The sequence below is a fragment of the Saccopteryx leptura genome, chromosome 5 (assembly GCF_036850995.1).
Source record: "Saccopteryx leptura isolate mSacLep1 chromosome 5, mSacLep1_pri_phased_curated, whole genome shotgun sequence".
Classification (NCBI taxonomy): domain Eukaryota; kingdom Metazoa; phylum Chordata; class Mammalia; order Chiroptera; family Emballonuridae; genus Saccopteryx; species Saccopteryx leptura.
The window spans coordinates 220,363,926-220,387,038 of record NC_089507.1 but is presented as its reverse complement, the minus strand read 5'-3'; the positions used below and the strand labels follow the sequence as shown (position 1 = coordinate 220,387,038).

General features: G+C 63.4%; 1 protein-coding gene across 8 annotated transcripts in view; it reads left to right on the top strand.

Moving 5' to 3' along the window:
• Positions 1-23,113, top strand: part of KCNQ2 (potassium voltage-gated channel subfamily Q member 2) — a 41,910-nt gene that overhangs the window by 7,934 nt on the left and 10,863 nt on the right. For 5 of the 8 annotated variants that reach the window (XM_066384396.1, XM_066384395.1, XM_066384394.1 and 2 more), the window contains exons 2-11: positions 5,309-5,399; positions 5,826-5,952; positions 6,230-6,405; positions 7,149-7,274; positions 8,450-8,560; positions 9,276-9,371; positions 10,975-11,069; positions 12,616-12,645; positions 15,758-15,826; positions 17,052-17,081. In XM_066384396.1, coding sequence (XP_066240493.1) covers positions 5,309-5,399; positions 5,826-5,952; positions 6,230-6,405; positions 7,149-7,274; positions 8,450-8,560; positions 9,276-9,371; positions 10,975-11,069; positions 12,616-12,645; positions 15,758-15,826; positions 17,052-17,081 — 951 coding nt within the window. Of the gene's footprint in view, positions 1-5,308; positions 5,400-5,825; positions 5,953-6,229; positions 6,406-7,148; positions 7,275-8,449; positions 8,561-9,275; positions 9,372-10,974; positions 11,070-12,615; positions 12,646-15,757; positions 15,827-17,051; positions 17,082-19,353; positions 19,449-21,909; positions 21,964-23,113 lie in introns of all 8 variants that reach the window. The other 3 variants (XM_066384400.1, XM_066384398.1, XM_066384397.1) reach the window with 2 other exon arrangements.

Below are 23,113 nucleotides of genomic sequence, written 5' to 3'. Positions count from 1 at the left end.
TCAGGAGACCACCCTCCCCGTGGTGACACACACACACAGAGTCACCACTCAGTCTCCATGAGCAGGTGTCCTTCGTCTGGCGATGAGGCTGGGACCCTTGTGGGTGGGTGGGGGCCCTGGATGGGGGGGTCTGCAGGGAACAATGTGTGGGGCTGTCAGCTGTGCCCCCCCCCCAGTCCAGCCCTGTGGTCTGTGGATGGTTAACGGGAGCAGATTCCCCAGTGTGCAGCCACCATCTGTCTCTGGGGACCAACCGGGAGGCGCCGGGGGAAATGGCCTTCACTGAGTCCTGAGCCAGCGGGTGTCCTGCCAGGCCTGGCGTCCTCCAGACCTGGCTGCACGGGACAGCCCTCCACGTGACTCGCAGCTCCCGGGAGCACCTGGGCCTTCACCAGGGTGCCCGCTCTTGCTGGGGGAGGGCAGGATCCTGACCTCCACAGCTCCCCGCCCTGGAAAGCACCCACGCTGAGGCTCAGGAGGGGTGTTGGCCACCCTGGGTCACTGGCCAGTGGGGGACATCGAGGGGTCCTCCTGACAGCACCTTCCTGCCCTGTGTTGGGAGAGGTGGGGCTGGACGAGGGGTTGGTATGGAAGGGCTATGGACGTGGAGTGGCTGTCCGGCCAGCTGGGGGCAGGGCCGGGTAGGGGCAGGATGGGCACAGGCGGCTGAGGCTTGAGTGTTGAGCTGGAAGCTGGACCTTCTGAGGGCTGGGATCTCCTGAGTTGTGGCCTCTCAGGTCCGAGGCGTTTATGAGCACCGTTTATGAGCACCTGCTGTCTACGAGGGAGGTTCCTGACTCCCCTCCCCACACCCTTGGGCTCAGGTGGGAGCGACCAGGACTTGCCACCCTCAGAGAAGCAGGCTCAGCCAGGTGCCTGGTGGGTTGGACTAAGGGGGGTCTGCACCGTGTTGACACTCGGTCCCAGGAGAGGGGTCTGCGTGCACATCCACCTCCGGAACGCGGCCTCCGACCCTGGCGAGCCCCCAGCGTGATTCTTCACGTCTGGTGGACGCCCGGAGTGGCCGTCAGCAGCCAGGCGCGCCGTCACTCCGCAGATTGGAAGTGGCAGTGGGTCCTCAGGGCAGAGCAGTTTATTAGGGGGCGAAATTAGATTCCAGGCTGCAGAGCCGCTGCGGTCCTCGCAGAGGAGGGGCAGGGGTTCCCCCGGGGGGAGGGGCGCCACCGTCTTCTCCGGCTTCTGCTCACCCGGCAACCACCAGTCCCTGGGATTGGTCAGAATGGGCGTCATTCTGGGAGAGGGCGTTTCTGCAGACCCCTCCAGGGGAAGGGGGCTGGGCTCAACCCTCAAGGACGCCCCTCCCCCTCACAATGACGAGAGCACCTTCCAGCTTTGACGGTTGGTCAAGTGCCCCCAGTTCTAGCCTGTGGGGGGCTCGATGTCAGGGACCTCTCCTCGCCCACCTCTCCAGCTCGGCCCGAGAGCAGCCAGCAGGGCCAGGGGAGGGGCGCTGTGACAAGACTTACCCCCTCCCACCCCTGCCCTTCATTTGTTCAATGCTTGTTTCTTTAAATACTTCAAGTGAGATGAATAACCCCAGCCAGCTCCTGAGTCAACCTTTGGAGGAAGAGAGGGAGTCTGTTCTGGGGGGGTGTATGGAGGGGGGACTCCATCCTACCTGCACAGAGACACCCTCCCTGTTGCCCCCACCCCTCCAGTGGAGGCGGCATTGGCTTTGTCATCTTTCTCCACAAGAGAAGTATTTCCCGGATTCCGATGGGGGAGTGGGGAGGACAGACAGACCAGAGGGGGGTTCTCCCCTTGGTGGCGGGTGGTCCCCTCACAGTGAGCTGCTGGGCAGGCAGAGTGCACGTGTGCGTGTGTGCCTGCGAACGCGGACCTGCAGGTGCGGCCGGGGCTGCCCACCCAGAGGGGTGTGGTCAGGCCTTGACGGGGGCTCCTCTGGCCGATGCCGGTGCCTCCCCCACCCTGGTGGCTGCCCTCCCCTCCCAGCTGCCCTGGGCCCTCCCTGCCCGCCTCTCCGACATCCACCAGCCTCTCCGCGCTCAGGATTCGGCCCTGCATCCTCGTTGTTTAAAAGATGGGTCCGCCTCTGCTCTGGGCTAGGCTTGTGCCCCTGACCTCTCGCTGCTGCGTGTCTGACCGCCCTCTTGGCCGCTTGCGACTGATGGGGGGAGGCTTTGGCCGGCACAGGGCCTGGGCGTGCACCGGGGACGACGTGGGTTGTTCCTCAGACGTGACCCACGGGCCGTTTTCCCACCATTCAGGTGAGCGCCACCACCGGAGGTCACGTCCCATGCTGGTCCCTGGAATCAGGACCAGCTGCTTGAGATGCTTGTCTCCTTGGCAACCGCTGCCAGGACCTGCCTCTCCACTTCGAATTCATTATCATAATTAGTCTTGGGCTGTGGGAGAAACCTCCCTCCTATCTCCCCATCATTTCTTTCTTGCGGCCAGGACAGCTGGGCGGGAGAGAGGGCTGCTGCCCCGGGCTCCCAGGCCTGGGCGTGGTCTGGGTATTGGAGCGTTGGAGGGACGGGCGGTGCTGGTATTTAGTTGTGGGCTGGTAGGGCTGCTCACCTGCCCGTCTTCCTCTCTGGAGGAAGCAGATCCCGGCTCTCATGAGCCACACGTGTCCTCTGGGACCTGAGGGCGTCAGTGCTGTGGGCACACAGGGCTGCCTCGAGGGAGCACAGCATGCTGGCCCTGTCCCCTCGCCCCTCTCCATGGCCTCTCCCGATGGGAGGAAGTGGGGAGAGGGCTGCTTTCTGACCCACAGCTGCCTGCTCCCAGAACTCGGGGTGCTCGGGAGCCCCAGACAGGCACAGTGGGCAGGTGGGTGGGGAAACAGGCAGGAGCACCCGCTGTGCTCACAGCCGCGAACGCCTGGGGGGGGGGGACTCGGCCCCGCCCAGGTGACACCTCGATGGACTCGGGCTGGGGCTGTGGTGGTTCCCCCCCACCACCCTGCAGGAGAGCGGAGACTTGTGTCTGAGATTGGCCCCTTCCGGGCTGGACCTCGGTGATGCGTCCCGTTGCCGAGGACGCTGGGCTGGACCTCGGTGATGCGTCCCGTTGCCGAGGACGCTGGGCTGGACCTCGGTGATGCGTCCCGTTGCCGAGGACGCTGTGCCCAGAGACCGCGAGGCCAGAGGCAAAGCCCCCGCCGTTCTCTCGAGGCCTCAGTCTCCCCGTCTCTAAGTTCCCCAGCGGGGGGTCCAGGAGGCTGCTGTGTGCTGGGTGGGGAGCTGGCCGGTCACCAAGGTGCTTTCAGCCGGAAAGAGGCCTGGACATGGTTTTCTCTGCTGTTCAGCTGCTTGGAGACGTGGAGGAGGGGTCTGCAGCGTGATGTGTGGGGAACCTGTCGTCTGTGCTCTGGGGACGTGACAGGGACAGGCACGCAGCCTCCCTGTCTGTCCCTCTTCCTCCTCCTCCTCCTCGGGTGTGGGGTGTGGGCATTCGGAGCCTCCTTCCTGAGCCCGCGCGAGGCCTCCCCCACCGGGAACCATCTGTGACCGTCTGTTCCAAAACTTCAAAAACAAGCCTGGAGCTGCTGTCGGCACTTCCCCGATGGGGCCGCTGCGGGTGGTGGTTTGGGGGCGGCCCGTCTTCTCCCTACACCCCATCACTACCTACTGGGACGGGCTAGGCAGGGTGGCTAGGTCGTCCCATCCCGGAATGTTCCGGAATGCCCTCAGGAGGCAGGGGTGAGAGGGCCTGGTCACCTCGGCACTCCTGAGGAAGGTGTTTGGGTGGCATGAGGGACGTCTGTGTGGGCGCAGCCCTGCACTGCATTGGAGTTCCACGGCTCCCAGGCCCTGCCTTCGGGCCCCAACCTGGAATTTCCCACCTCCCACCCCCCGGGTGACCCTCTCTGGGCACCGACGCGCCTACCCCGTGGCCGGGTCGGGAGGAAACACCACCAGGCAGACAGACAGCTTGAATAGGAGGCACACGACATAATCTGGACTTTTTTCCAGGGCTCAGTTAATTGAATAAATTGGCTAACGAGCAAAGGAAATTAATTGCGGCTTTGAAATGTGACCGTTTCTCTGCGGGCGTTGCGTCTGCGCCAGGAGGCCCCGTCTCTGCCTGTCACCCGCCATCCACACCTCTGCCCTGTCCACGCTCCGGGGAGGGGCCGGCCAGCCCCTGCCGTCTCCAGGCTGTGGGGCGCAGGGGGCGGGGCCAGCGGGGGCTCCCTGGTGCTGAGCGCACTCTCGGTGCGGCCCCGGCTTGGGCTCAGGCAGGACGTCCGGTAGCCAGACACAAGCAGGACAGGGCAAGGTGGGCCCAAGTGGGTGTCACTGTGGCCAGAGTCAGGTTGTACGATACAGCGTGGGCCCCAATCGGCCCCCTCCCCCCACCAGGAGGCCAATGGTCTCGGCTCCTGGAATCCGTGGACGTGGAGCTGGATGATGGCTGTCCAGGTAGCAAGGACACGTGGAAGGGGCATGGCGTGGCCCTCCTCCAGCTGCCCCCTGCATGGGCTCCGTGTCCCTCAGGAACCCTGGACCAGGTCCTCAGCCATCTGGGGCTCTGCTTCTCTGAGACCCCACCCCACTCTGTGTGCTCTGGCTGGGCGCTCTGGACAGGGCCCTGGTGTCCACATTGTCTGCACGGCGGCTCTCGGTGCCCAGTAATCAGGAACTGACAGGGCAGCCAGCAGACGCAGGTCTGTGGATGGGACCCCCACAGGGACATCAGGTCACATAGGACGGGACACCCATGTGGGCACCGGCTCACACAGGGAGGGACCCACTCCCCAAAGACACCAGCTCAGGCATGATGAGAGTCCCCACACTGACACCAGCTCACACAGGACAGGACCCCCCCCCTTGCCCCCCACATGGACACAGGCAGGGCTGTTTGTGAAGGTCAGTGTCAACAGGAAGACAGAGAGTTTCTGCCTGAGAGCCTAGAGCAGAAACGTGAACAAGGGAGAGCGGGCTATTCGGGCGCCGTGCCTTCGCCGCCGGGGGGGGGGGGGGACCCTCCTCTGGGCGCCGTGCCTTCGCCGCGGGGGGGGGGGACTCTCCTCTGGGCACCATGCCTTCGCCTCCGGGGGGGCGGGGGGGGCGGGGCGGGGGTGGGACCTTCCTCTGGGCGCTGGGCCTGCTCCCCTCCACTCTGAGCTTCAGAGATGCTCCTTCCGCAGGAGGCTGTCAGGGTTGACCAGACGGATGAGGGGCGTGAGTGACAGTGGGGGGTGCATCCTGGGGGTGGCCTCGGCCAGCCGGCCGGCCGTGTGCCCTCTGCTCTGCTCTGGCCCTGGCTCCCGGCCTCCTCCGGGTCAGCACCGCTGACAGTGTCGCCCTGGTCCTAGGTTCCTGCTGGTCTTCTCCTGCCTGGTGCTGTCTGTGTTCTCTACCATCAAGGAGTATGAGAAGAGCTCAGAGGGCGCGCTGTACATCCTGGTGAGCCTGCGTGGGTGGATGGGGAGCGCCTCCGAGGAGGGGTCCCCCTGCCCCGCCCCAACACCCCAACACCCAGTATGTCCCAGCCTGACCCGGCCTGGTCCGCACCCTGTGTCATCACAGCGATGGACTGCCCCCACCCTCTTGAGGACCATGTGGCCCCTCCACCATGCAGATGTGGGGTTCTCACTGGCAGACAGGGGTTGTGAGGCTCACAGCCATCCCGTGGGGGGCAGGGGCAGGCGCCGTGGCAACCACAGTGTAATTTCTGTGTTGTTTCTGGTGACGGAAGGGCCTCCTGTCCAGAAGGCCCCCACTGAGGAGCCCTCCCTTCCCGGCCCTGTTGGGGGCAGGACCCCAATGACACCAGCTAGGCCAGGCCGCCCCAGCTGCCCAGCCCTGGCTCAGTTGCGGCCTCCCCTGCAGGAAATCGTGACCATCGTGGTGTTTGGCGTGGAGTACTTTGTGCGGATCTGGGCCGCGGGCTGCTGCTGCCGGTACCGCGGCTGGAGGGGGCGGCTCAAGTTTGCCCGGAAGCCCTTCTGTGTGATCGGTGAGGCCCAGTGGGGGTGCAGGATGGACGTGGGCCCTGGAAGGAGCCGGCAGGCCGGACGAGACCGCGGGGTGTTCCGCCTCTTGGTGTCAGAGCTGGTGGCTAACGCGGCCTGAGAGGCAGGGGTGCCGGCAGGGCTGCGCAGACATCCTCACAGCCCCCGCACCTGATGCTGTGCACGTGCCTCTGTCCATCTGCCGGTTCTCCTGGAAGCGGGGGTGGGGGTGGGGTGGGGGGCGTCACCCCCGCAGCCGCCTCCAGCGCCCCGTCTCCACAGACATCATGGTGCTCATTGCTTCCATCGCGGTGTTGGCCGCCGGCTCCCAGGGCAATGTCTTTGCCACGTCCGCGCTCCGGAGCCTGCGTTTCCTGCAGATCCTCCGGATGATCCGCATGGACCGGCGTGGCGGCACCTGGAAGCTCCTCGGCTCGGTGGTCTACGCGCACAGCAAGGTGCACCGGCCGCGGGGGCGGGGGAAGGGGTGGGGGGGGCGCCAGGGCTGGCTGGCGGGGCCCAGGGGGTCTGTCCGCTGGGCCTCACCCACGGCCACGGGCTCCGAGGTCAGGCGAGCGAGCTGGGATCTACACCCCGGTCACTGCCCCTTTAGGCTGAGGCTGGTGGCGGTTGCCGGCGGTGGGACCCATCACCAATTCCTCCCCACGTTCTAGGAGCCCTGCCCGTCTGTGCCACCCTGGTCGTGGGCGTCCTCACTGGCCTCCCCCCCTATGGCTCCCTACCCACTGACCCTCTTGTCTGAACCTTGAGGCGGGGGCTTGGTCAGCTGGACCAAGGATGTTGGTCTCCCTAGGTGCTGGAGCCCTCCTCAAAGATGACGGGTGGTCAGGGTGTCTTCCCCAGACTTAGGGAAGTGGAGGTAGAGTCTCACGTTCCAACGTCCTCTGGCCCAGTGGCCTGGCGGTTGCTTGGGGGGACACTCCCAAACCAGGACGGAGGTGTGTGCTGGGTTGTCCTTAGCCGCCATACTCCCAGATGTGAGGTGCACAGGTGTGGGGACACCCAGGAAAACCAGCCACCTTGTCACCTGCTCCAGACTTGGGGACATGTGGCTAGAAGCCGCCGGCCTGGACGGCTGGGGGCTCCGTGTGCTGCCCTTAAGCCCCGGAGACTCAGAGTCCCCCGCTCCGGCAGGGAGGGCGGGACTCTGGCCAGCCGCTCTGATGCGGCCGTCTTTCAGGAGCTGGTCACTGCCTGGTACATCGGCTTCCTGTGCCTCATCCTGGCCTCGTTTCTCGTGTACCTGGCGGAGAAGGGCGAGAACGACCACTTCGACACCTACGCAGACGCGCTCTGGTGGGGCCTGGTGAGTCCCGGCCGCGGGGCTCGCTGTCGTGTGGGGAGGGCGCGCTCGCCCACGCCCTCCATGGGTCCCCCCACCCTGGGGCCTGGAGTGGAGACTCCTGGCTCTCTGTGGCCTGTCCTGTCTCCCTGGAGCCACCTGCTGGCCACACGTGACCGTGCAGATGCACTGGCCCATGTGTGGATGGCACCAGGCCTGGCCCAGGGGGTGGGTGTCTGTGGCCATGGTGACCATCTTTCTTCCTGCTGGAGGGTCAGAGGGGCCATCCTGCCTGTCACATGAGGAACTGGAGAGTTTGGAAAAAGAAAACAGACCCCTGCTCCCTGGGTTCCACCCTCTGGGCTGCCCCCGCCTAGGGTAGGTCCGGAGCACTTAGATCTGGGGCCCCTGCTCATGGCACCTGCCTTCCCAGCCCCTCAAGGCCCTTTTTCTGTCACGTGGAGGCTACGAAAGTGATCTCTTCCGACAAAGGCCTTCCTGGGTCATGCCGGGAAGGGTCCCTTCTGCTCCCGGTGTGGACGGCCTGTGACAGGAGAGTGGAGCCCTGGGGACCAGCAGGTCCTGCATTGCCCCCATTCGCTGACCAACCTCAGCCTGACCCCTCCTCACCCATTTCCATGGACACCCCCTGGCAAGGGGCTGCGTGTCCCTCCTTTCCAGACACTTCCTGGGGGGGGGGTCAGGACACTCAGCCTGGGGACATGCTTTGACTCCCATGGTCCCATTGTCTCCTGGGACCCCAGACCCGCTGCACAAATGCTGGCCGTGTGGCCTTGGGCACACGTTCAGGTCCAGTTGCTGGGAATTGTGCGTGTCTCACCGGGCACTGAAGTCACCTTTAGTCTATTTCTGATTATGTCACTACGGCCACAAGCCCTGGAATGCATGTCCGTTGATCCAACCCCCACCCCCTGTGAAGAGAAAAGAGGGGAGATGTGGGGAGTTTCAGTGTGGTTGTGGCTGATGCTGACCTGGGCTCAGGGGGGGTGTGCGGGGGCGGCAGGAGAGGGGGCGGCAGGAGAGGGAGTGGCTTCCATGTTCCTCCTGCTGCGGGGAGTCCAGCCTGCCCTGTGGGGTGGGGGTGAGCCCTTCCTGAAGAAGAGCATCTGGTACAGGGTCACCGGCCCCTGAGTGGCCACTGCCAGGCCTGGCTAGTGACCCAGCTCACTGTCCTGCAGATCACCTTGACAACCATTGGCTATGGGGACAAGTACCCCCAGACCTGGAACGGGAGGCTCCTGGCAGCAACGTTCACCCTCATCGGTGTTTCCTTCTTTGCTCTTCCTGCCGTGAGTCCTGCACCCCTGCCTGCCTTTGGTGGGGGTGAGGTCTGGGGTTCCCCAGGGGAGCACAGGCCGCTCTGGGCACCGTCCCCTAGGGGACTGTGGGTTAGGAATGGGGCTCCTGCAGGATCCACGGCCCTCCAGGAGCTGGAGGTGGCATTTTAGGTGTGAGGAGCCCCCCAACTGGGGCTGTCCTGGCCTGGGTCTGATAACTTCCATAGCATGTCATCCGAGAGCTCTGAGCATCCCAGGCTGTGACTTCTGACTCCACATCTATAGGGCACTGTCAGCTCCACTCACTCTAGTGGGACTTGTCAGCAAGGTCCCCATAACCAGGATCAATGCTCCACGGTGACACAGCGCCCATGTCAGGTCTCCAGGGGAAAAAGACCCCCATCTCCTTCAGAAAGGGTGAGGGCTCTGTTAACTGTTCACCCACGGCTGGGCCGGGCAGGGCAGAGAGGCCACTGTCCCAGGCGGCCCCTTCATGGGGAGTCCGCTCTCACTCGCCACGGTCTGGGCAGGTCAGGGAAGGACAAGCCGATGTGTCCTTTACCCTGAATCCAGGCACTTCCCCCAACCTGGTCTCCCGGTGATTAGGGGCAGAGCAGGTGGGCAGTGGAGCCCAAGAGGCAAGTGTGGGGTGGGGGTGGGACCCCCAGGGACACCCTGGGGTCACACCGTGGTCCCAGGGGCACGGTGTGACCCCAACGACTTGCAGGGCATTTTGGGGTCTGGCTTTGCCCTGAAAGTTCAGGAGCAGCATCGACAGAAGCACTTTGAGAAGAGACGGAATCCCGCTGCGGGCCTGATCCAGGTGAGTCTAGGTGGCCCCACGTGTCTGGGCACACAGTGTATAGAGATGTCATTCAGAACTATGACAGCAGATGTTCACACTAAATCGGTATTAATTCAAACGAGGTGGTTAAACATGTACGATGTTAAAAATTGTACAGTCATAATCCCCAAGGTAACCATTAAGAAAATAAATATAAGAGCTCAAAGTATATATATATATAGAGAGAGAGAGATAAATAGAACTTTATCAAAATTGATAACACCCAAAATATAAAAAGGACTCTCACAGCTCAGCCCAGTTGGGAAATGGACAAAGGACTCCAATAGACACCTGTCCGCTGATGTGCAGGCGGCCCACAAGCACATGAAAAGACAGTTCAGCCTCTCCAGTCATCAGGGAAATGCAGATCAAAGCCACGGCGAGACACCACGTCCGCTAGGGCGGTAGAAATAAGGGAGGTTGTGTAGGTGGGGAACGTCCGCTGCTAGTGGGAACGTGAGATGGTGCAGCCACTCTAGAATAAAGTCTGGGGTTCCTTAAAAAAACAACAACACATTAGCACGTGACCCGGCAATCTCACATTGAAGTGCATACATCCAAAAGAATTGAAAACAGGTGTTCAACCAAGCAGGTTCAGGCCAGTGTTTGTAGCAGCTTTATTCACAGATGTCCAAAGGTGGAAAGGACTCCCGTGTCCATCGATGGGGAATGGGTAAGCAGCACTGGTGTCACTTATTAAGTGTTGAATAATATTCAGTGTTGAATAATACTCAAATTGAATATTATTCATCCTTAACAGGAATGAAGCACAGGGGTGGGTGGGCCTTGGAAACACGTTCTGTGCAAGAAGCCAGCCCCAGAGGCTGTGGGTTCTGTGGTTCTGTTGGTAGGAGACCCTTGGGGACTGTGCAGAGTGGTGCTTGCCAGGCCTGGGTGTGTGTGTGTGTGTGTGTGGGGGGGGTGACTGCTAAGGAGAGTGGGATGATTCATTCTGAGGTGATGAGAATGTGCAGCCAGAGGGCGGTGAGGGTCACACCACACCGTGAGTGTACCGAGTGCCACTGGACTGTAGACTTTACACGTGGTTAGAATGGGGGGTTTTGTGTTATTCTAACACACGACAGTAGGGGACAGAGACCGGGCTGGGTTGAAGACAGGGTCCTCCTGAGGGTCCTGAAGTCAGGGATGGTCTGGCATCAGTCTAATCAGCAGTCCGGGACCCTGTGGTTTGCTCAGTTTGCTCCTCACACACACACTGTGTGTGGGTCGCCATGCTGGGAGGGTGGAGGCCCGTGTCTCCTGTCCCCCAGCTCCTGAGGTTGCGTAGGCCACCTACGTCTCCTCAGGACTAGGAAGGCAGGAGGTGACCACGAGGTGCCAGGGTATAACTGCCAGGTGTCAGGTGATACTGACCCACAAAGGAACAGACTGCTCACTGGTGCGGTCCACCTGCCCCGCGGCCACACCCCACCAGCTGAGATAGGCAGGCATGAAGTCCCGTCTAAAAGAGGGGCAGGGGACAGGTAGGTGCCTGGGGGCCCTACGAGAGGTGGGAGGGCCCCATGTGGTCGCTGTAACCCAAGCAGGGCCGTTGACCTACTTGCTCCTGTCTCCCCTGTAGTCTGCCTGGCGGTTCTACGCCACCAACCTGTCGCGCACCGACCTGCATTCGACGTGGCAGTACTACGAACGCACGGTCACCGTGCCCATGTACAGGTACTGCCCGCCCACCGTGACTTGCCCCGCCCACTCCCTCTCTCCGCCCACTCTGCCAGCTCCGCCCACCCCACCCTGCTCCGCCCACCCTGCCAGCTCCGCCCACCCTGTTCCACCCACCCCGACTTGCCCCGCCCACCCTGCTCCACCCACCCCGCCCTGTTCTACCCACTCTGCCTTGCCCGCCCCCCTCACACTGTTCCCACCAGCTCCGCCTACCCTGCCTGCTCCGCCCACCCTGCCAGCTCCACCCACCCTGCCCTGTTCCACCCACCCCGACTTGCCCCGCCCACCCTTCCAGCTCCGCCCTGCTCCGCCTACCCTGCCAGCTCCGCCCACCCCTCCTGCTCCACCCACCCTGCCAGCTCCGCCCACCCCACCCTGCTCTGCCCACCCCGCCCTGCTCCGCCTACCCTGCCAGCTCCGCCCACCCTGCTCTGCTCCGCCCACCTCACACTGCTCCGCCCCACACCACTACACCTCGGTGGCTTTTCGTTTCCCGTCTTTTCTGAATCCCCATTTTTTGGTTGTTCATTATTTTGATCGATTTTTGTTTATTCTTTTCTTTAAAATGTATGTACTTTTCAAAACGGAGTCCTGTGTGTGGTTTATTTCGCTGTTGATTTTGCTTTATTTTTCATCGCTTGCGACTTGTTTTCGCCTCCATCCCCTCCCCCCCAGGCTCCCGGTCACGTGCACGGTGTGGGTGTGGAGGGCACTGCAGAGAAGGATCCCCGAGAGCTCGGGCACCTGTCCTAGGCACAATGACCCTTGGGGCAGCCCCAAACTTTAAAGGACCAGGGTCTCTGCATGGGGGAAGGAGGGTGACCACACAGGACCACAGAGAAGCTTTAGGATCAGGAAACCCACCTGCCTTGGGGTCCCAAGGTGCCCTCGGGTGGGTGAGAAAAGGTGGGTTGTGGGGCCTCATGCTCAGCAGGCAAAAGGCTTTCCAGACAAGAGCAGCTGCCGGCCGGGACGAGAGTGGCCACCCCAGGATCTGTCTGTGTCCAGCTTTTGCTTAGATGGAGGTCTGAGGTGACAGGGGCTGGGGTCCTCCCAGTGTTCACATGGGCCTGATGCCCTCGGGTGGGTGGGTACCACCCTGCCCTCCGCCCTGCGGGGTGAAGCTGAGCCCTTGGGCTTCTCAGGCCGCGGAGGCCCTTTGCCTGCTCCAGGGTTTCCACCAGGGAGCCTTCACCCAGGGGGGCAGGACAGGGTCCTCCTGAGGGTCCTGAAGTCAGGGATGGTCTGGCAGGCCAGAGCTATCCCCACCTGCTACCAGCCTCCGTGGGGATTTGTCACCTGGGGAGAAGACGCCATTCCCCTCCCCCCTTCCCGTGTCCACCTGGAACACTCCGCTGTCCGTGCACTGTGCCCCGCCCCCACTGCGGCAGGGTGACCTCGCGCTAATTTTCTCTGTTCTGTTGTTTCCCCTGCTCCCCTCGACTATTTTTTTCTTTTCATTTTCTTTTTCTTATCCCGTTCTTTTTTTTTTTTAAATTTCTGTCTTTCCCCCTTGTGTATGTGTGAAAACACTTGAAAGCTCGCAAGCTCAAACCTACGGGGCCTCCAGGTAGGAAATGCATGGGACAGAAAGCGTGTGGTGTGGTCTGTCCTCTGTGTGGAACTGTCACGGGGCCACCCTGGTGGGCAGAGCCAGTGGCCACTCTGCCAAGCACCCTGCACCCCTCCCCAAGCCTGTGGATCTCCCTGCCTCAAGTGGCTGGGCATTGCCCTTGTCACTCTGTGTCCCCTGCCTGGAGTGCTCCTTCCTTACCTTCCCTGGTTCCTTCTCTACTGTGCCCTGCCTTCCTCAGCCGCTTTCTTGTGCTGGATCTGTCTGTCCCTGGTCATCTTCTGTTCCTTGTCCTGCTTCCTGCCTTGTCTCGGGCTGGGTCCCTCCCTGGTGCCTCCACCCCACCCCACCCCATGGGCCCCCCTTATGCCCAGCACAGAGATGGGGAGACTGAGGGCTCCCACGTCCTAGCTCGGGGACATCCCAGCTCAGGGGCTTCCCAGCTTGGGGACATCCATTCCAGCTGGCCCTGCTCCTGGGGCTTCTGCTGGGGAAGCTCGCCTCTGGGCCTGTGTGAGACCCCCCTGTGGACTTGATGCCCCTGTCTTTTTGCTGTAGCTAGAGGTAGACACAGGCCCTGGGAATGGGGGGGGGGTCACAGTCTCTCCCTGCCAACCCTGATCAACACAGGGTGGGTTGCTGGGAGGAGACGGTCATTTGCCCACAGTGCGGGGGGCAGTGAGCTGCTATAGGAAACTTCACCCCATGTGGCTCTCCTTCCATCCCTGCTGGGCGGGTGGGGACCATGCAGGGGTTCCCTGCGCTGCCCTGCCCTTCCCCATGTGGACAGAGCTGGGGGCCTGGGCAGAAGTGCCATCCTGCCACTGTGGGGGGTCACATCTTTGGTGGCGCCTTGCCTGGAACTGTGTTAGAGAGTTAACCCCCGTCACTCCTAGAGAGGAAGAGGGTTCTGGGCAATGCAGGGCCAGGCTCCATGGGGGGCAGGCCCTGAGCCCCCATGGGCATCTCCCCCACCCCCCTGCCTCCACTGCTGACCCCGAGGCCTCACTCGGAGGAGAAGGTGGTGATGGGAGCAACGCTCTCCCTCAGCAGACCTGGAGCTCCTGCAGCTCTGGGCAGCCTGGGCAGTTGGGGAGACCTTGCTTCAGGCCCTGACAGGTTCCTAGCCCTTGGAGGTTCCCCGGTTCACTTTCTCCGTCCAGGCCAGAGCCCTCAGGGTCTGCAGAGGTGCCCTTCCCCCTGCCGCTGGACCTGGGTGGCTAGAGCTGTCCTCGGGCCGGCTGACCCCCAGATCAGCTGCTGCTCTGTCCTAGGGGGTACACCCTGACGTGTGTCTCCAACCCTGTCGGCACACCGCACCCTTGTCCTCCACGACCGGCTGCCCTCGGCGGGGACGGGGCTGAGTGTGTCCCACTGTGGGGTCTGGCCCTGCTTGTGGTACCTGCATATTCCTGCCCACGGCTCTTCCCGCCCGTGTTCTGTCCCTGCTGCTGTGTGTCCAGGGCATGACGTCCCATCTGCGTGTTCCTAACCGTGGACCCGGGGGGGGACGGACAATCCCGCGGTCTCTGCTCCCATGCCCAGTCCTGGAGGCTCTGTTGCACCCATAGCATGAGTGACCTGACTGCCCAGGCTTCCTGTCTACTCTGGACCCATGAGCACAAGGGACGGTCCTAGGGATGGGGGAGGGAGAGAGAGCTCACAGGATTACCCCTTCCCCGGTGTGTCCAGAGCACCACTGACCCGGCTTGGCTGTGCTGGGGCTGTAGACGGGTCAGTGAGTGGTTGGGCTCTGGGGGGGAGGGAGGGACGTGACTGGACAGTGGAGGAGTGTGGAGGGGCCAAGAGCAAAGCCAGACACGATGGGGCCAACAGTCAGGGTCATGTGTGCAGTGGAGTCCTCCGTCTGTATTTTGGAGTCAAGGCAACTGGGAGCCACTGAGTATTTGAGGGTGAGAACGACAGGATCCTGTCACCCTGAGGGTGGCAGATGATCAGGCGAGGTGGGCTTCAGACTGGCCTGGAGGCAGAGGGACAGGAGGACTCCAGAAGGCTCAGGGCTGAACCGTGGGAGGGGACACCCAGGCCCAGGAGGAGAAGGTGCGGAGGGACCAGAGTGAGGCCCGTGTGGCTGGGCTCCGAGTGAGGTCACCGCGGAGTCCTGGATGGGTCAGAGGTCCCCAATCAAGAAGGGTGGAGGCTGTGGGGAGGGTTGGAGCTGGGGGGGGATTGTAGTGTGATTTTAGGGAGTGCTTGGGACTAACTCAGCAGGGCGAGGGCCGAGTGGGTGTCACACCAAGTGGGGGCTGGGATCATGCAGGGTGAGGGGTGTTTCCTCCTCAAAACAAGGTGGGAGTGTGAGGGCAGGAAGTGGCGAGGAGCCGAGTGGGGTGGGAGGGGACGTGAGTCCCAGGGGAGGCCCTTGCTCGGTCCTGTGATTGGAAGAGGGGAGCCTGGGGCCTCCCCAGGAAGCTCCTTGGTCTGCAGACCTCCTGCTCTGGTGTGAGGGCACGACCTTGGTTCTACTCTCGGCCACTAGGCAGTTTGGCCTGGATCTGCCCCTGGGTCAGCAGGTGGGGGGCTGGGTGTGAGGCTGTCCTGGGGGGGTGTGACTGGGTCTGGAGAGAGGGGGGTTTGGAGCGGAGTCAGGCCTGCTGTCCAAGGTCCCAGGGCTCCGCCCCATCTAGGCAACTTCTTTACAGCCCAGCAAAGCTTCTCCGTGGCCTGACCTTGCCCCGGCACTGTAGGGTGGGGCGGGGGGTCTGGGACCCTAAATATGTTGGGGACTGTGTCCATAACTGTGCCCCCTCAGGGAACAGGAGGGTAGAAGCCCCCGGCCTCTGCTCCGGTGCCCTGCTTGACCCCTTCCACACGGTCAGGGGCCGGGGTGTCCCTGGATAACGACCTGGGTTCCACTCTCGCCCCTCTGCTGTGCATGCTGGTCACCGTGTCCAGGGCCAAGGCCCCAGGAGAGGTGCAGCCAGAGAGCGCAGACGGTCCCCTGCCACGGACTTCTCCTCTTTCTGCCGGTGACCAACCACACCCCAGATCTCCGGGGTCTGTGTGTGCAGTGGCCGCTGGCGGGAGCCGGATGAGGTGTCCTCGGGCTCGGGTGGGTGGGAGAACTCACTGGCCTCTCCACCCCCAGGCTGATCCCACCGCTCAACCAGCTGGAGCTGCTTCGGAATCTCAAAAGTAAATCCGGACTCACGTTCAGGTCAGTGGAGGGGCTCCTGGCCGGGTGGGCCAGGCATGTTGTCCTCCTGAGGGGTCCTGCCGCCCACGGGAACTCGGCAGGGGTCAGACCCCCGGTGCAGACTGGCCGTGGGGACCTGATGATATCCGAGTGCTTGGCACAGATAAGAGTGTGGAGTGGAGAGGAGGGTGGCACCCCAGGTGTCCGTGCCGAGATCTCTGAGTGGGGCAGAGCACCTGTGGCCCCCACCGCCCAGAAGACGTGTCTGTGCCCCAGAATGCGTGGGTGCAACCTTATTTGGGAGGAGCCTTTGCGGATGTGATTAAGGGAAGGATCTGGGAGAGAGACTGCTCTGGATCAGTGCCCGAAGTCCATGAAGTGTGTCCCCCCAAGAGACAGCAGAGACGGGGTGAAGCGTCCACCACGTCCAGGGACGCCTGGGTCCACCAGGAGCAAGGGAGGGCAGGAAAGACCGTCCCCAGCAGCCTCGGAGGGAGCTCTGACTTCTGAGTCAGCACGTGCAGAAGTGGCCTGAAGAGGGCGTGACGGGTGGAGGGCGGTGTTTGGAGAACGGTGCAGACCGTGAGGGCGCAAGAAGCGGCTGCTGGGAACGGGGGCAGGAGAGGCGACTGCTCCAGCCCGTCGCTGGGGCGATGGATGTCCAGGAGCCCCAGGCGAGGTCTCGGCGGTCTGTCGCAGGCAGCCGAGTCGTGTGCAGGGCTGGGTGGGCAGCAGGGCCTGCACGGAGGCGCTGGGACGTTCGGCGGAGGTGTCCAGCAGGGCGTGGGCGGGCGGCCTGGTTTCTCCCGCGGCTGATGGAGAGATGTGGGAGGGACGGCTGAGCAAAGAGACCCAGCCTTCCAGACGCGGGGGGCGGGGTGCCGGCTGTCCAGGCTGCCAAGGACCGTCCATTGCGAGGCCCACTGGGGGGACGTGTGCTTTGAGGAGAGGGCCGCAGACAGGGCGGGACAGCTTCCATGGGGGAGATTCCGAGACGGGTGGGTCCACCCTCTTGGCGGAAGCAGGCACGGAGACCAGGCGTCCAGGAGAGAAGTGAAAGGCTGGATTCCCTCTTTCCTCCGGGACCTGCTTTCTCGGGGGTACAGGGTCGTGGGCTGTGGGTGTAAGCAGGGCAGGGCCGGGAGCAGAGCTGAGATGGGGTGGGCACCAACGGAGACCTGCTGGGCCCTGGGTAGGGTGTGCCTGGCAGGGCCAGTCCTGACAGTCTCATTGCTTCTGTTTGAAGGAAGGAGCAGCAGCCGGAGCCGTCCCCCAGGTCAGTGCCCGCCCACGTCCTGTGTCTGCACCTGTGTGTCCCGAGGGGCTTCCGGTTGAGGGTGTGTCTGGACCCCTCACTGCGATCGCCTGGGGGTGATGAGGACACCCTAAATCCTGCGTTCCCTGTGAGCGCAGGGCCTGGGCTCCTGTCGTGGGGATTCCTTGAGCCTGACCAGGCGGTGGCGCAGTGGACAGAGCATCGGACTGGGATGCAGGAGGGAGGGATTCCTGCGAGGGAAGCCAGCCCGGATGAGAAGTCCCCGCAGGGCCAGTGCCTGGGGGTCAGGGTCAGTCCCCGCAGGGCCAGTGCCTGGGGGTCAGGGTCAGTCCCCGCAGGGCCAGTGCCTGGGGGTCAGGGTCAGTCCCCGCAGGGCCAGTGCCTGGGGGTCAGGGTCAGTCCCCGCAGGGCCAGTGCCTGGGGGTCAGGGTCAGTCCCCGCAGGGCCAGTGCCTGGGGGTCAGGGTCAGTCCCCGCAGGGTCAGTGCCTGGAGGTCAGGGTCAGTCCCCGCAGGGTCAGTGCCTGGGGGTCAGGGTCAGTCCCCGCAGGGTCAGTGCCTGGAGGTCAGGGTCAGTCCCCGCAGGGCCAGTGCCTGGGGGTCAGGGTCAGTCCCCGCAGGGTCAGTGCCTGGGGGTCAGGGTCAGTCCCCGCAGGGTCAGTGCCTGGAGGTCAGGGTCAGTCCCCGCAGGGCCAGTGCCTGGGGGTCAGGGTCAGTGCCTGGGGGTCAGGGTCAGTCCCCGCAGGGCCAGTGCCTGGGGGTCAGGGTCAGTCCCCGCAGGGTCAGTGCCTGGGGGTCAGGGTCAGTCCCCGCAGGGTCAGTGCCTGGGGGTCAGGGTCAGTCCCCGCAGGGTCAGTGCCTGGGGGTCAGGGTCAGTCCCTGCAGGGTCAGTGCCTGGGGGTCAGGGTCAGTCCCCGCAGGGTCAGTGCCTGGGGGTCAGGGTCAGTCCCCGCAGGGTCAGTGCCTGGGGGTCAGGGTCAGTCCCCGCAGGGTCAGTCCCCGCAGGGTCAGTGCCTGGGGGTCAGGGTCAGTCCCCGCAGGGTCAGTGCCTGGGGGTCAGGGTCAGTCCCCGCAGGGCCAGTGCCTGGGGGTCAGGGTCAGTCCCCGCAGGGTCAGTGCCTGGGGGTCAGGGTCAGTCCCCGCAGGGTCAGTGCCTGGGGGTCAGGGTCAGTCCCCGCAGGGTCAGTGCCTGGGGGTCAGGGTCAGTCCCCGCAGGGTCAGTCCCCGCAGGGTCAGTGCCTGGGGGTCAGGGTCAGTCCCCGCAGGGTCAGTGCCTGGGGGTCAGGGTCAGTCCCCGCAGGGTCAGTGCCTGGGAGTCAGGGTCAGATGCGGGAGGAGGGCCGCTCTGAGGAGGGGCCTTCACTGCCCCTGTGGAGGGGGCAGACCCTGGTTTATTGAAGGTTTCACTGCCCCGGTGGAGGGGGCAGACCCTGGTTCATTGAAGGTTTCACAGAGAAGTGGAAAGGTTCCTTTTTAGCACAGGGTTTTCTGTCTTTTGGGGGGCCCTGCGTGGTCACCCTTCTATTTGCAGCAGGCCGGTTAGAGATCCCAAGAGGGGGTGGTGGCTGCCCACTCTCTTCTTGGTGTCGTTAAGAAAATGCAGGTCATGTCACAACTTCACGTCTGATGCACTCCAGCCTGCCTGGGGGTCCCTGTGCTGAGTTCTCTGAGCTCTGGGGCCCCCCAGCACCCTGTCCACACGCTATAGAGAGAGGCTCGTCCCCTAGAGACCAGAGGCACTACGCTCCCGCCCTGGCGTTGGTGCCCTGCTGGACCGCTGGCCGCTCAGCTGGCTGCTAGGGGTGGGGGGAGGGAGTTGGGGTGAGTCCACCCTCTCCCAGCATGAGAGGAGGGCACAGTCCTCCGAGGTCCCCAAGAAGGGAATGGTGGCTGGTGCCCAGAACTGACGACGAGATGGGCAGCGCTTTGCCCTGAACTGACCCGAGTATGAGCAGTGAGGGGACCCCTCAAAGAGGAGATGCTGAGGAGATGCACAGGCTGGTCCGGAGTTGATTTAGTCCCGGGGGAGGCGGGGGCCGGGCTCTGCCCTGCTGGGCATCTGTGGGTGGGCAATCTCTGTGCCTCACCTGCCTGCCCGTCCATCTGTCCATCCGTCCGTCCGAGGCCCCTGTGGCTGGCCGGAGGTGGCTTCGTGTGCTCACGGCCCCAGCTTTTCTCCCCTCCCAGCGACTGTGGTCTCAGCCTCTCTCTCTCTCTCTCTCCTCCCTGCCCTCCCCTCCCCCCACACTGGAAATCTCGCCCCCCTACCCCAAGTGCCTTTAATCATGTCACTGCCCTTCTTGGGCCCTTTGGTGTGCGCTCGCTCTGTCTCTGGGGACGAGGTGCTGACCCAGAAAACAGGACTCAAGGTGAGGACACGGGAGCCTCCCCCGGGCTCTGTGGTTTGCTCGCTGCTCCCCCGCACCGGTCCTCCGTCGCCTCCCCCTGTGTCCTGTGTCCCTGCCTGCCCACGACCCAGCGGCTCCTCCCCAGGGCCAGCCTGGCCCAGACTCCTCCTGGGAACCCAGGGCCTGCCTCTCCCGGGAGGCACACCTGTCAGCCAGGTAAGGGAGGGCGGCGTTCCTACCCCCTCCCTGGGGCAGCCACGAACTTCCCTCTTCAGCACCATGGCAGGCCTGTGAGGCATCGTTCTTCTCCTTGTCCCCACGAGGAGGTGGGTGTTCCCAGGCTGCCCGGCAGGTGATCCTGTGCCATAAAGTGCAGTTGGACGGGGATGAATGCAGGGACCCTCACTCCGTTCCTGTGAGACCCCCTCTGGGGCCTGGCTCGTGGCGGGCACGCACCATGGCTGTGGGGGTGTCTGACCAAAGCCGTTGGCACTGAGGTCGGAGCTGGGGGCTGGGGTGGCCAGGGGTCTCGGGCTGTGCTGCTCTGGGTGTGTCCCTGACCCACCCTCTGACCCTTTCCCTTTCTGACTGCCCACTGCCCCTGCCCTGCCCCTGGAGGAGACCCCTGCCCCTAGCTGCTTTGCCCCTTGTCCATGTGGGTCCCCCCCCCCCTGTCACGGGCATGTCTGTCCAGTCTAGTTGTGGTGAGTGTCTGTGCTGCGTCTTCCACCCTCGTGGGCCCGGGCGCCCTGGGCGTGAGGCTGCGGCTCTCAGACTGGGGGTGCGCTCTGGTCGGCTGACGTGGGCAGAAGACCCCAGTGGCGGTCCGTAGCCCAGCGAGGCCGGGCTGGAGTTGGGAATCCTCGGGTGGGGGGGCAATGGCAGCCCACCTTCCCCGGCTCCGTGGGGTCTGAGGCTGTGACGCCCCACATAGGGGCGTCTCACTGAAACGAAGCAGTTAGCGAGCTGCTCCTGTGTCAGGGGCGGTCACTCCATCAAGATAGCAGCGGACGCCGTTGCCAGCGCGGTGTGGGGGCCCAGGGGGCCCTGGGAAGCGCTTCCCGGGCAGGTGACGAGCTGGGTGTGCAGCCTGAACTGTTTGCAGGAGCTGGAAGCAGAGCCCACCCCCACCGCCCTCTTCTTTCTCCAGGGCACAGCCCGGCAGTGGGGGGCTGCAAGTGCAGGCTTGGATACCTGGGAGGAGCTGGCTGAGGGTCCTCGCCTCCAGCTGTCCGGCGGCTCTGAGGGACCTGTGGCTGACATGGGGGGCACCCTGGGAGAGAAAATATGCCCCAAATTTGAGGGGCTTCTGTGAGCAGTCAGAGCTGCCGGGTGGGGGTCTGGGTCCTGGGAATACCAAATCACTGGAGGGGTTTGCTCCATGGGAGATCACTTGCTGGGCCCCAGCTGCCTCCCACCAGGGTCAAGCCACCCAGCAAGTCCCGTTCTTCATACAAGTGACAGGGCAGGTCCCACAGGGAGGAAGCTGGTGGGACGCACAGGGTCCCTCCAGCGCCGGGCTCCGGGAACCCTGGACTCACTGGCTCGCCAGAGGTAGCAGCTAGGTATGTCCTGGGTGTGTGAGCGGAGAGAGGCAGCTACACACCAGCAGGTGCACCAGTGTTTCAGTGAACGTGTGGATGTGGGGCCCTCCTTCCTGGAGCTGAGACCACACAGGTGCGCCTGGGTTCCTCAGGTGCACAGTTGGAGGACTGCTGTCTCAGGGGGCACCCGCTTCAAAGGGGGAGGGAGAAGGAGAGACCCCAGGAACACGGACGGGTTTCTTGTAGTTCTTGTTTGTTGCTTTCATTTTTGCTTAAAAATTTGCGTGTTCTGGTGTAGAGGTGAATCCCAGGCTTGTTGGGAGGCCCTGGGGGTGCTGAGCGTTGGAGGAATGTTTCTTGCAGACTGCACCCCAGCCCCGCCCCGGGCAGGCCCACCTCTGACCCGGGCGGCTGGCTGGGCTCAGTGAAACCTCACCAATTGGTTTGTGAAACCAAACTGCACGTCCCCACCCCCCCACACACACCCCCTGCCCCCAAAAGTGTGCTTTCCGGAACTCTGTCTATCTAGAGTAAGCCTTTTGCAAAAAAGTCTTAGCCTATGTATTATTTTTTTGTTCGCATGAATATAGCAAAAAATAATACAGCTTTTTAAAAGACATGGCCCCAAGCTCTGACTCTGGAAGGAAAAGGTATTTTTGGAAGAAAAAAATAACAACAACAACAAAAAAAAAAGCGGAGAAAAAAATTTTTTTTTCTCTCCAAAAATAAGGGACTATTTTCTTTCCCAGGCCGGCAGAAGACAGTGCGGGCAACTCTTTAACGGTCCTTGCCCAATGCAAGCTCTGTGGCTGGTGGACCCCACGCCCCGCGCTGCCCCCAGAGGGGCGCCGCGGTGCCTCCGGTTACCTGCGCTCTGCGCCCCGTACGCCCGGCCCAGGCCCCCGCGCAGGGACTAACTGTGCTCTCCTCATTTCCAGTCAAGGCAGACCGTGCAGAGAGGGCCTGTGTGGATGCTGTCCGGGACACTCTAGGTACCGCGGACGCGTGGCACGGACGACCATTGCTGCACGGCTCTCCCGCCTCCAACACCCTCTGCCTATTAGAGGTTCTAGATGAGCCGTGGAGAGGCCGTCCCCGGCCCCCCAGCCCTCAATTCTGATTGGCAGCTCAGCCCACGGCCCCACGGCCCATGCGCGGGGCGGTGCTAGGCGCTCTCTGATTCCAACTCTTTCTCCCCAAGCCGAAGGAGCTCCGCTCCAAGCAGGAGGGCGCCGGCCAGGGGCTGTGCAACCCAGAAGGGGCGCCAGTCCCCCCGCCCCCGGGTCCTGACGGCTCTGGGAGGCTTTCTCTGCGTTCTACCTAGCACCTCTACTAGGCACCTGAGGACGGTTCCCCCCGAACTGCCGCCTCACTGCCTGCCGGGGCAGCTCCGTTCTGCGTGTGTGCCCAGCTCCCCGCGGTCCTGACACACCAGACAGACCAGAAGGCCACACAGGTCCACGGCTCCCCTTCCCACGTGCGGCCTGGTTTAGGGCAGGCTGGAAACGGGCCAGTGGAGAAGCGCCCACCCTTGGCACCGTGGGGTCCTTGACTGCACCATTCTGCTCCCCTGCCCACTGTCAGCTGGCGGGTGTGGAAGTGTCTGTCTTCCTGCTTGCTCCCCGCCCCCCCTGCCGCCCTCATCTCTCTCCTGCCCGCCCCCCGCCCTGACCAGAATAGCCCTGCAAGGTGTGGGCAGCTGCTCACCTGTTGTCCTGTGCATGTATGTGGTCGGTGCTCAGCGGCGGGCATCCGGAGGGGCCGTGCAGCAGGCTCAGGGCCCTGGGCGGCCACATGCTTGCACCTCTGCATCTGTGCATGTTCCAGACCCTTCTCTGCCTCAAGAGGGGCTCCCACTCGTCCATGTGGCCTGTGTGTTCATGGACGTAGGGTGCTGTGGGGGACACTTGCAGCCTCAGGAGGGGAGATCTGGGCCGGGCAGAGGCTGTCCTGCTTCCCCAGAGCTGTGTCCATGCTGCTTCTGGCCACGGGCTGCTCCTTCGAGTCAGGGGCTGTGTGGTCAGAGGGCCAGGAGCCTAGACCAAGTTCGGTCCCGCTGTGCACAAGTCTCACGAATGTCCCTTCCCCCTCCCCGCTCTCCCTGGGCATCCGTGGTCCAGCCGCGGCCACTGGGCAGCTCTC